Source organism: Martes martes (genome assembly GCF_963455335.1).
Source record: "Martes martes genome assembly, chromosome: 10".
In the NCBI taxonomy this organism is placed as follows: domain Eukaryota; kingdom Metazoa; phylum Chordata; class Mammalia; order Carnivora; family Mustelidae; genus Martes; species Martes martes.
Window position 1 is genome coordinate 8,456,804 of NC_137898.1, and position 12,024 is coordinate 8,468,827.

Sequence of the window (12,024 nt, forward strand, 5' to 3'; positions counted from 1 at the left end):
TTTCTCTCATCATTTCATGAATTAATTAATTGAACAAACTTTGAATGGTTATCATGCTCTTACCTTCCACGGACTAATTTTTGTTTTAAGTCTTTATTTATTTAAGTAATCTCTACACCCAGTGTGGGGCTCGAACTCATGACTCCAAGATCAAGAGCTGTATGCTCTTCCGAGTGAGCAGCCAGACGCCCCTCTGGACAAGGCTTTTTTTTTTTTTTTTTAAAGTTGGGTTTATTGAGGTTGCTAAAAAGAAAACAAAACGTGTCGCTTAGACAGAATTCCTAAACTGGGGCTTACTATCTAATTTAATCGCAGTTTGTCTTTTTTTTTTTTTTTTAAGATTTTTATTACTAATAAAACCACCAGAAGTGTAGAATGCAGTTTCAAACTTCCAAACCACTCTAACAACAACAACAAAAAAGTTGGGGAGGGTCATAAAGATTTCATCAATCCAGCAGCGAGCAAGGAAGCTGAAAATATGGGGGAAACCTAGCCCAGGAAGTGGAAAACACAAAATAAGAAGGTATATATAGATTCCCACATACTAGGAATCACAGCAGAGGAACCATGGCCAGGCACGTGGCCATCCTGCTGGAGCTCGTTTCCAGCCTTCCTTACCCCCGTGGCCCCGTGACCTATTGCTTGTGGAGGAGATGCGAATTTCCACAGGGTGTGCCAAGCCTAGGCTGGGGCTTCTGAAAGCAGGTGGGCCTTGTCCACATTCCCTAATTATTTTCTCTGTGATTGAAACCTAGGGATGGTGGCAGCTGAGGTTCGGCCCCCCAGATGGTGCCGATGCCCTGGGAATGCGGGTGCCGTGGCTGGGACCCTCCGAAAGGTCCACGGGGAGCAGAGCTGCACCACTGACCGGGGACCGTTTTCCCCAGAACTATTAGATGAGAAACACATGTCTTCATGCTTTAAGCCACTGTCGTCGTCGTCTTCTCCTTCTTTTTAAAGATTTTATTTATTTATTTGAGAGAGAGAGAGAGCTTGAGCAGGCCGGAGGGGGCGGGCAGAGGGAGAGGGAGAGAGAGACTCTCAGGCAGCCTCCCTACTGAGTGCGGAGCCTGTCGTGGGGCTCGATCTCATGACCTTGGGATCCTGACCTGAACTGAAATCAAGAGTTGGATGCTTAACTGACCGAGCCACCCGGATGCCCCTTAGCCACTGTACCTTTGAGTGTCCTTGTTAGGCTGCTCCCCCAGTCTAGGGCCTGCAGGAGGAGAGAGCCAAGTCCCAGGCTCCTGGTGGAGGGGGCCCCGAGTTGGAGGAGCCTTCCCTCTACTGTGGGACCCAAAGCTCCTGCAGACTCTGGTGGAGGTGACAGGCACGTGGTTCAAGGAAGGGTGGAGAGTGGAGCTACACCAAGGGGTGCCGGGCATGGCCCTCCCCTTCCCTGGCGGGGTCCCCAGCTCACTCCTCAGCAGTGGACGCAGTAGAGCTGGACACTGCCACTGACCCGGAGCTCCCGCAGTCCCTCCAGGGTCTGCCGCTGCAGGCTGGTGGCGCCCAGGCCCTGCCCATTGAGCGCCAGCTTCAGCCCTCCCTCCTGGCACAAGAGCAGCACCTGGAAAAGGACAGGAGGGGTCTGCAGGCTTCTGGACAGACTGACCCTCCACTGCCTGCCTGACGTCCCACCCAGCGAGCTCCCCTCTTGGAGGTCACAAAGACTGGGACCGTGGGACACCCGCTTGTGGGAAGGAACAGGCCTGGGTACCCAGCTTGTCACCAGACCGCTGTGACCTTCCATAAGGATCATCCCAGCCCCGGGCCTCAGTCCCACCATCTCTGCCCATTGTGTTGCCGCGAGTACTGGTTCTCAACCCTGGCGGTTAAATAACCAGGGTCTGCTTTGATTGATTAAATCCACGTTTTGGGAGTGGGATCGCTGGCGGGCGCATGGAGGGTTGAGAGCCGTGGCCTGGGTGTCTGCTCCTCCTGGCAGGCTCTGGCTTCCCAGCCCTAGGACGCACCCCTGTCTCCCCATGGGAATGTTGCTCTGTGCCCCGCCCCGGAGGGACCAGGCCACTTGGCTCCGACTGACCTCGAAGAATCGCTGTGGATAGAAGAGGAAGGGGGCTGGGATCAGCTTCTTGCACCCCCAGCGTGAGATCCAGGCCAGAGTTCTGTCTGCGAAGGAAGCTCGGAGCATCACGGGCACGTGAGCGGCCTCGTCCCGCAGGCTCAGTGTGAAGCTACGAGAAGGGGAGGGAGAAGGGGCTTCCTGACTCCTCTGAGCCGTGGCTGCCAGACCCTAAGTGCAGGGACGGATATGGGAGAGCAGCTGAGAGGGGGTGGGAATCCCCACGTGGCCCCCCACAGGCTGGAGGACCCTGGGGGAGCAAAAGACCTTGCCTGAGCCTCGTGTTCCCCCCTTGAGATGGGGAGAATCTTACTAGTAGTAGCTAACAAGTACTGGGTGCTCCATGCTGTGTCGTCTTAAGTGTTTTGCAAATCACGTGGAGGTTAGAGCCCCCTGGGTTCAACCCTGCTCTGCTGCTTCCTAGTCCTGGGAGCTTGGGGAGGTCGCTTCGCGTCCCTGTGCCTCAGTTTCCTGCTCTGTAGCGTGGGGAGAAGGGCACTGTACCTGCCTCACGAGCTCTCCTGTGTGAAGTCCTAGAATAGCATCGGGCATGTAATCAGCACAAATCACACCCACTGTGTAACAAATACCGCTCTATGGTCCAATCCCTCCTATCGACAGGAACAAAGGAGATAGGGTACGTGAAAGTTAGTGAGAGCCTGGCGCACAGTAGGTGTTTTTACGGAGTCGTCCCGGAAATCCTGGGCCTTGAGGCTCAGCAGCCTGTGTAAGTGACAAGGACAAGAAGTCACGTGGCTGGGTCTGTCACTAGTAATAGCTGTGAGGCTTTGGGCTGGGCTGGGCTGGGCACAACGCAGGACTCCAGATTTGGCGCCTTTCTGCTGCCTAGCACCTGCCCCTCAGAGGGGAGCCAGATTCCTTTTCATGTCCTGGGAGCTTCCTTTGAAACAACCACCTCGGAAATTACTGGTGGCTGATGCCTCGGGCATCAAGAAGTGGTTGATAATAGCCTAATAGCCCGGAGACCAGGAGGTATAGTGTGGAACAGCAAAGTAGGGGGAGGGGATAGAAGCGGAGGGGTGGGGGTGTGGGGGGGTGGGGTAGGTGCACCCTGGGTGGGTCTTTCAAGGACTTCCGTTGGATCTGTTCTAGGAGGATGCCCCAGACATTTCCAGCTTTGGGAAGGAACCAGCAAGGGCTCACCACTGGGAAGAAGCTTGGAAAGCCAGGGTCCCGGAGAGTGCACCACCCGGAGCCTCTAGCGCCCAGCCCCAAGCCCTTCCCATCGGCCTGAGAACTCCTAGAGGCCTCAGTGTCTCCCTGCCTCGCCCATCCCTGTCCTGCACAGCCCTGGATGGTAAGGGACTGTCCTCAGACACCTAGTGAAGTCCTGTGGCAGCTGTAGCCGTGTCCCCACCTCCTCAGTGCTGCGGGGAGGGATGGAGAGGGAAGGACAGATTTTTAATGCGGACGAATTCCATGCCTTCCAACTCCGACTCCCTCTGTCCAGTTCAAGCCACAGTTGCTTCCGGAAAGCAACAGTAACAGCGTTTACCGTGGACTTGCTGAATGCCAGGCGCTGCTAATTCTTCCTGTTGGCGGCCTGTGGCCCAAGTGGCCTGTAGAAATGTCCTGGCTGGTCCACAACGTTCTTTGACTTCAAGGTCATACCATGTTCCAAAACTGGGAAAGTTTATATGAAAGATGGGTTCCTGCTTCTTCTTTTTAAAAAAATAATCAGAAGGCTGGGCCTGAGTGGCTCTATGGAAAAACTCTTTCCACGTTTCCTTCCCCACCCAGGGCTTCACTCTTCGTCACCTGTCCTACCCTCGAGAAACAGCAGTTTGATTACTTGCTGCGTCACTGATACCAGCCATTTGACTTTGAACTAGGACATGAACTTGGTATCACGTCTCCCAAGTTTTTGTGGGGGAGGGTGTTCTTTGTAACCCTGGGAACTTTTTCATTTTTCCTGTAGGACTGAGATGATCTCTCTCCTTTTATTCCGATGGGGAAACTCAGGCCTCCAGGCTCAGAGGGCTGTCGTGACTTGCCCCAAGACTGCACGGTTCATGGGACCACACGGTCCCATACTGGAGAGATTAGGCAGCATCTGTAGAGTTGGTGTGTGGCTCCAAGCCAGGACTCCAACCAGGACTCCAACCCCGTTGTGCCTGGCTCTGGAGGTTCATGCTGTCCGGGGATATGGTGCGTACCTGCTCCAGAATTCACGGGACCGCTCAAGAAAGAGCAGGCAGGGTAGGAGTTCACTGAGGTCAGGGACTCCAGAAAACAAAACTGGAACAGAAAGGGAGGAGAAGGGCACTTTCCTTCCCTCCCGCCCCTCCATGGAGATCATTTCGATGACCACCACATAGAGCGCTCACTGTGCGCCTAGCCCAATTCTAAGCATGCACGCCACCCTGAAGCGGGCACTATTCGTACCTCTTCTTACACACGAGGAAACTGAGGCACAGAAAGGAAAAGTAACTGCCTTGAAGGGGCACACAGGTAGTAAGTGCCCTCAGCAGAAGTCAAACCCAGGCGATCGGGCCCAGAAAAGTCATAAAAGCTAAAGCAATGCCTGCTGGAGAGAAGGAGGAGAGGAAAAAAAGAAGGAAAAAGAAAGCGAAAGTGGCTTTGGAGTGCGCGGGTTTGGGGAGTGGAGCAGGAGCGCCCCCCCCGTTGGAGAGATCAGGCAGCACCCGTGTAGTTGTGTAGTTCGTGTATGGCTCCAAGCTCCCACTGCCCGCCACCAGGCCTTCTCTCTGGGGCTGCCTGGCCATGTTTCCCAAACCCTGTGCCGTGTCACCCTGAGAGGTTGAATTCTCTATCTGGGTCTCAGCGTGAGCCCTTAAAGGACCTTTCCAGAGGCCCCAGCTGGCACCTGCGATGAGAGGCTGGATGGCCTGACCAGATGGATAGGAAGGGAGGGTTCTCCCAGAACTGGGGCTGTCGGGGCCGTGGGGGCAACCTGAGCACAGGGCACTGTCCAGTGCTCAGTGGTTGGGACTAAGCACTGAGCACACTCGCAGCCGCAAGCTCCACGACGGGGCAGTGGTGTTAGAGATGGAAGAGGGGACTCGTGGAGCTCATCGACTGGGAGATTTCTCCCTCCCTTCCATGTGGATACGTACTCCTTGGGCTCCGGCAAGACCAGCCCCCGCAGCACGATGACCTGTCCAGGCCAGAGACCCCGGGGAAGGGCACGCGAGCAGGGCACCTCCTGTAGGGAGATGGGAGATGACTGAGAAGGGAGGCACGCAGGGGTCTGGGGAGAGCTGCTGCCCCCAGGGGAGTCCTGCAGCAGGCGTCAGTCTCTAGGTGTGCAGCCAGGAGGACACTCAACTATGCTCATTTATCAAACATCTACCGCAGGCCTTGGCTCTCCCTGGCCTTTCAGCGCTGAGCTCCGTGGTTGCCCCCTCTTCCCGGGGGCCATGAGCAACAATACGTCCCCCATTGGTGCATCCTGGACTGTCATGGCCTATTCATTGGTCTGTCTCTCCAGCAGCCTGTGAGCCACTGGAGGGCTGGGACTGGCTGGTCCCTCTATTCTGGACCCTGACACGGGGACTGGCACAGCAGAATCTCAGATAATGGTATGCAGAATAAATGGAGAAAAGGGAAAACGAAGCTGGAGGTTTCCATAAAGGAAGGGGGAACCTTGATGCTGGGGGCATCTTCTATGGGGGGGGCGGTGCTTCCTCAGGACGACACCTCCACAAGGTGACCCAGGAGGGAGATCACTCACCAGGCTGGGGCTCTTCAGCAGGAAAGGCTGTCGAGGGGAGAAAGAAAGAGAAAGGAGACGTGGAAACCATGCAGAGTTTGCTCAGCGAAAGAGAGCTTCTCAATATTGTTATGAAGAATTGGCTGTATCTGGGGTTCATCTCTCTTAAAAACAACGCAGGTGAACGACGAGAGCGCTGAGGGGGGCCCTCTTGGAGTCAGATGGACACTGGGTCTGGAAGAATGTGTTAGACCTGCACAGAGGGTCCTGCCATTCACGCGCTGTGTGGCCTTGGACCTCATCTCCCCCTCTGTCCTGCAGGCCGACCCCAGCTCCCTCGCCCGGTGGATGCAACAGAAAGTTCCAACCTGGCGGGATATTCTGATAGGAGCCCTGGGGCTCTGCCCACCCTGCGCAGTCAGCCCGCCCCATCCATCTTCCCAAGCCGACCCCGGCTCGGGCTGGGAGAGGGAAATCCAGGCTTGTGGGCAACGAGGGGGGCGACCAGTATCCATGGCAACTGCCCAGTGAGGGAAGGGGCAGCTGGCTTTTGTCAAATTGGGCAAGACCAGCGAGTAGCAGGTCAAGCCAGGGGAGCTGGGAACACTGGTGGCTCAGCTAGTGTGGCCAGATCCATGAGGGCCACCCTTGCTCCCCAGAGACTCACGTATCCAACTGGGTACTCGATGCCGCCCTCCGCAAACGGCTGTCAGGGCAGAGAAGACGCAAGATTCAGGCCCGCCGAGCTCTGCTAGTCACTTGCGGGGCTCCCCCCTTCCCTGCCGATGCCCTGGGGTGGGCAGAGGCTGGCTTTGGTGGGTCCTCACTCTCCCTGCAGGCCTTGTCGGGCATCCTCAAACCTGGCACTTGTCCATGCTGATTCCTAGGCCCCACCTCAGATTTAGGGAGTTGGAATGTCTGGTGGCGGGTCCTAGAAATCTGTATTTTTCCTAAGTTCCTCAGGGGCGAAGGACAGAGCTGCTGATGCTTGGGTTCCCTGGCTGCAAGTGTCCAAGCAGATCACCTCCTGCCCATTGCTCTCGGGTCCCCTTCTGTGGATACCTTCTCAACCCCACTCGAATCCCACACCTTGATGGATCCCCTCCACCGTGGTTGTAATGGGTGTGACAGGGCCTGCCTGGAGCAGCAGGGGCTCCTGGGCCCGCCCAGACACCAGGGGGAGGCAGGGGCCGTTGCCACTCAGGGAACTCACGCTGATGTTCAGGAATCCAACGGCCTCCACCAGGATGTCACCAAATACGCCCAGGGTGTCCACACGGGACAGTGGCAGCCGGTAGCGGTAGTGGAGAAAGTGTTGTCCGTTCACACTCACCTGGAGAGACGGACAAACAGACAGCTCAGTAGCACCTAGTGTGCACTGAATCCGCCTGGCCTCGTGGGGCGCTCTTACCTGGACCGTCCCTCGTTTAACTTCACACCCACTCTGGGAGACAGGCACGTCTGGCAGATGAGGTGCCCAAGGTTGCACGGCTGGCCTTGGAACCAAGGCCCCTTTGACTGTCCCTCTGCCCTGACACAACACTTCCCTAGGCCATCCCTCAGCAGCAGCAGCCCCAGGTGAGGAAATGGGGGTACAGGAGGTCAGATGACTCCTCCCCCACAGGGACTTCCTTCCGCTGCTGGCTCCCATCATCTCCCCTTTCCCCCGGAGAGGTCAAGGTCCTGGCATCTTTCTGGCAGGAGTTCCCATCCGTGGAGAAAGCCTTGAAGGGGAGTTCTCGCTCCCTGCGCCCTGCCCCCTCTGCCGTCGTGAGATGGGCAGGGTGTGAGTTACCCACCTCGTGAGGCTCTAACCAGTGGATATTGAGGGGCTAAAACAGAGCCCATCACACTGCAGGCTCTTAAAGAACTTGCTAGGACTATGGCTCTGGTGCCCTCCCCAGGGCCAGGCACGGGAGAGCTTTCTTGCCGCCATGGGTCCCAGGCCACGTGGGCCCAGGGCAGCTTGGAGCGAGGCTCGGCGGCTGCTCAGTCCTCTCAGGTCTCAAGCCCTCCCGGGGATGCTCCTCCTCAGAGTGACGTGGAGAATTCGGTGGAAGGAAGGAGGAGGAGAAGGATGCAGGTTCTAGACGCCAAAGCCCATCCCTTCCCCTCACCTTCATTTCCTCGTTTCCAAAGAGAAAGAGGAGGCGGAAGGGAGCTCCTCTCTGCAGGGGCACGCGGGGCCACCGGGCCTCGGCCTCCCAGCGCCCTGAGTGCAGGGTGTTGCAGATGACGTGGGGCTTGGTGGTGTGGAAGCGAGGGTTGAAGTGGACGGCGATATCCGGCCGGGGATGGACGCTGCAGCCGCACTGGAAGTCCACCTGGAACCTGGGGAGAGGTGCTCTTGAAGGGGCACCCCTGGTCGGAAACCCCGAGACCCCGAAGGCAGAGAGGAGCCTCCAGCTCGATGCCTCGGGCTGAGCCCCAGCAGCCCCGCGGAGCACCCCCTTACCTGCGTGCCTCTAGAGGGACCACTCCCTGTAGCATGACCATCTTGCCCGCATGCAGGCCACCGAAAATTGTCGTGACATAAGGAACCACCTGAACAAGGGGAGAAGGCATGCCATATGGGGCTGGGGAATGGGTCTTACGAGGGATCCCCGCATCAGGTGGGCAGAGGGTAGGGGAGAGGAGAATGAGAAAACGCCACTCTCCTGCCCCCAACAGAAAATGTCCTTATGGGGGGAAAATTAGGGTTCTCGTCCACCTTCCCCCTTTCCTGGACCCTCACATGTCAAAGCCACATTGCCCTGGGGAGGCCAAGTTCAGCTCCATCGCCCCCTTGGAGTACCAGCCCTGCCCCTCTCCCCAGCTCCCTGGGCACAGAAGGGTCCTCAGTGAGACTTGCCCTGACCTCCAGCAGCCCGGTATCAAGATCCTGAGGCTGTTTACTGGCTCAAGCCTAGGAACTGGGGGGCGGGGGAGACGGGCGGCAGGCAGAAGGCTGGACAAGTTGGGACCCTGATATGGATGCCGGGAGAGATACCCAACAACGGCCCAGCCTACCTTCCCAGGCTCACCTCTCCCCACACAGAAGCTGTGCAGAATTCCCAAGACCCAACACACACGTTTACAACTCCCTGCCTTTTCAGAGCCGCTTCCTCTGCTCTCCCTTGGCCCTGTGAGATCCAACTTGACTTCTGAGGTTCTCTGACACCTTCTCCAAGCACTGTCCACTACGGTGACTGAGTTTTTCCTTCCGTCCCCTGTGTTCCCGGAACGCTTCACTCTATGGCCAGCTTGGCCATTGGTGGGCTTACAGGGAAAGCAGGGGGCTGGCTGTTTCTGCTGGAGGCTCAGGCTAGCCGGAGCGGAAGCCCTGTTTCTCCCTTCTGTGCTAAGGGCCTCGCCTGGCACAGCGTGGGCTGTGAATAGGTGTTTGCAGAATGAATGGGAACACGTCCCAGGTACACATCAGCATAACCGAGACTGGCTTTCATGTGTTCTCCGAACCACCTAGAAGGACCTGAGCCCCAACAGTGCTGCCCTCCAGGTAGGAGCTCACAGCCTGCAAAGCAAAGAGGGGTTGTAACCTGGGGAGCTGCTTCACCCCATTGCTCAGGCATCCGGGGAGGTGCTGGAGCTCCGGGCTGGCTGTCGGAGGGCCCAAGGCTTAGCCAGGCTCAGTCCTGCCGTCCCTCCCGCTTCCCAGGCTCCAGGCCTGGCCTGTAGTAATTACCGAGCTGCCGCAGCTCTCCCAGGGGGAGAGGGCCAAGTGAAGAGAAAGTGATAATTAGCGTTATTAATGGGAGGACAGAGTGCGCTGGGCGTTCAGCCTTCTGTAAAGCAAAACCAGACTTCAGCAAATCCATGTGGGCACTGAGCAGGAGGAGGACACGAGGGGACCCCTACACCCATCCTTGAGTTGGAGGTTCCAACATGACTCTCTTCCAGGCTGGAGATGAGACCACCCTAGGTACTCAGTGCCCCAGGAGCCCCAGATCCTCCTAGCCTGGCCCCCATCACACAGTAGGAGCACAGCCCTGACTCCAGGCTCTATTACTTTTAATATGCAAGGACCTGGTGAGCCCCATCATTCCCACCCAAGTGGGAGTCAGCTGGTCAGCCACTTTGCTAAGCTCAGGAGGGCCTTCCAGAGTCTCTGAGCAGGTGCTGGGGGAGTGGCCCCAAACCGAAGGCCTCTCCACCCACCGCCTGGGAGTCTGGGTCCAGCTGGAGTCGGGGGGAGCCCTGAGATCTGGAGATTCCAGACCGGAGTGGCTGCTCACCGGGTGGAAGATGGGCGGCTGCAGGATGAAGGGGTCAGGAAGTGGGTCCAGTTTTTCTCCAGGTGACATGGGAATGGAGCGCCTCCAACCCGGCCTGCAGATCCAATTCCAGGAGCCCTGGCCCTGCCCCACTGGCCGGTCTTGCCTTTCCCAGGCAGGATCTGAGGTGCCAGGGCAACTCCCTTAGCGGTTACCCTCACCTGGGTCCAGCAGGGTCCCGGTGCCCCTCGCAGCAGGCCTGAGAGGGCAGCACTGGGCAGTGGTCCACCCCTGGGGCACACCCCAGATCCAGTCCCGCCAGCTGGATTGGGGCTGTCAGCAGAAATCCGAGTCCAGGAGCAAGAAGCTTGAACTAAGCAGCGAACTAACCAGCCCCCTGCCCCCACTTGCACTGGGCTCTGAAGCGCGGAGCTGTTGCAAAGGGAGAGCAGAGGCAGGTTCTCTTCCAGCCTGTTGTTTGTGGTTCCCCGGCCTCCCCTCGGAGCCCTCCCCAGTCGGAGGTCCGTGGGTGGCACATGTGGGCAGGTCCCAGGAAAAGCCCCGCCCCAGCTTCTTGGACTTGGCTGAGTGGCTTTGCATGCCCGACTCCCCTCCCGGGGGAGAGGTTTCCCTGCCCTTTCCCCCATTTTCCCCTTTTGCATGACTTATAATCCCCTGGGGCTCCATTTCAGCTTTAGCTACAAATGCCAAGGCCCAGCTGTGGTCAGAAAGGAGGAGGATGGTGAGAAAGGGGCAGGAGGAGAGGAGCGCCCCCTGGAGGCTCAGAAGAGGCAGTGAGGTGCTGTGGGCAGAATGTTCCACACCCAAGGAGACCCGGGTTCTCGCTCAGCCTCTGCTCAACGTGCGCGTGCTGTGTGCCCTGGGCCAAGTCACTTGCCCTCTCTGTGACTCCCTTGGCTCATCTGAGTATTGAGAGGTTGACTTCTGAAGAGTGTCTCCACCGGAGGTCTGTGTCTGGGGGCCTGGGGGTGGACCCGACTGTGCCTTTTCATTGAGATCCCCCAGTCTTTGGACTGGAGTCACTCCAGTTCTGGTTCGAGTTCCAATAAAGCCTTCCCTTTAAAAGGCGGCACAACCCCTCAACTTTATCCCAATTTGGGAGGTCCCAGGATCTGAGCCCCCTGTGGGACTTGGCGGCAGGGAATTCCTGGCAGCAGCCGAGGCTGGGCAGAGGCTCCAGGGCCTGGGGAGCTGAGAGAAGAAGAAAGCCGCTCTGATGGCCGAGCAGGTGCAGGGGCGGTGCTGGGGAAACGCAGCGGAGCCCGAGCTCCTCAAGTGTGGCATCAGCGTGGCCTGGAAGCTTGTTAGAAATGTGTCCTTCTGCCCCCCCCCCCCGCCCCCAGACCTATGGAAGGGGAACCTCTCTGGTGGCGGGGCCCGGGAATCTGCATTTTCACATGCTCCCCAGGTGATTCTGACGCATGTGGGTGTTGGAGAAGCCCTCACTGACTGGGGCCTTAACTGGCAGGCCTGGGGTGCGGATCCAGGAAGTTTGCTCGGATCTTGCTGGGTAGGAGGAGCTGGGCTGCAGGAGGTTCTTGTATGGGGAAATTCGATCACAGTTATATTGAGACAGAATAATCCGGATGCACACTGTGGAGGAGAAACCGAGGTGGAGAATCCTGTTGGGCAACCCAGGGGGCCCTGCCGCTGGGAGGCAGGCCTGGGTCCTGGTCCCAGCCTCATAGCACCCATCTTTCAGCCTGAAGCAAAGTGCCCTCCCCCACCCTCCTACCGGGCCTCAGTCCTCCTCTGAATCGAGGAAGGAGGGCGGCATAGTAAAATAGCACAGACTGGGCTGCTTAAACACAGATGTTCATTTTCTCATGGTTCTGGAAGCTAAAAGCCCAAGATCAAGGTGTCCGCAAGGATTTTTTTTTCCCGCTGAGGCTTGCAGAGGGTTGCCCCTTGATCTGTGTGTGTCCTAATCTCTCATAAGTAGACAAATCATCTGGAATTCTACCCATATGAACTCATTTTACCTTAATTACCCTTTTAAAAAGGTCCTTGTG

General features: G+C 57.5%; 1 protein-coding gene across 5 annotated transcripts; it reads right to left on the bottom strand.

Moving 5' to 3' along the window:
* Window positions 1–227: 227 nt before the first annotated feature.
* LGALS12 (galectin 12) lies at window positions 228–10,481 on the bottom strand. 5 transcript variants are annotated; one of them, XM_080817265.1, is made up of 9 exons: window positions 10,213–10,481; window positions 8,236–8,324; window positions 7,898–8,111; window positions 6,994–7,113; window positions 6,448–6,486; window positions 5,802–5,828; window positions 5,185–5,273; window positions 2,048–2,198; window positions 228–1,570 (listed from the first exon to the last, which is right to left on the bottom strand). In XM_080817265.1, the coding sequence occupies exons 2-9, from the start codon at window positions 8,274–8,276 to the stop codon at window positions 1,424–1,426; spliced, it is 828 nt and encodes a 275-aa protein (XP_080673391.1). In that variant the 5' UTR covers window positions 8,277–8,324; window positions 10,213–10,481; the 3' UTR covers window positions 228–1,423. The 5 variants fall into 5 exon arrangements, with proteins under 5 accessions (XP_080673391.1, XP_080673389.1, XP_080673392.1 ...); XM_080817263.1 differs by having other exon boundaries at window positions 10,013–10,464; XM_080817266.1 differs by lacking the exon at window positions 6,448–6,486 and having other exon boundaries at window positions 10,213–10,475.
* Between the last annotated feature and the right edge of the window lie 1,543 nt (window positions 10,482–12,024).

Bases quoted from the DNA above. Each gene is read 5' to 3' on its own strand.
- LGALS12 (XM_080817262.1), bottom strand. From the start codon at position 10,081: ATGTCACCTGGAGAAAAACTGGACCCACTTCCTGACCCCTTCATCCTG. The intron at 2,199-6,993 runs GTGAGTTCCCTG...CCCTTCTCGTAG, and splicing joins TTGGATTCCTGAACATCAGC to CTTCACACTGAGCCTGCGGG. The intron at 1,571-2,047 runs GTCAGTCGGAGC...GTCCTTTTCCAG, and splicing joins ATCCACAGCGATTCTTCGAG to GTGCTGCTCTTGTGCCAGGA.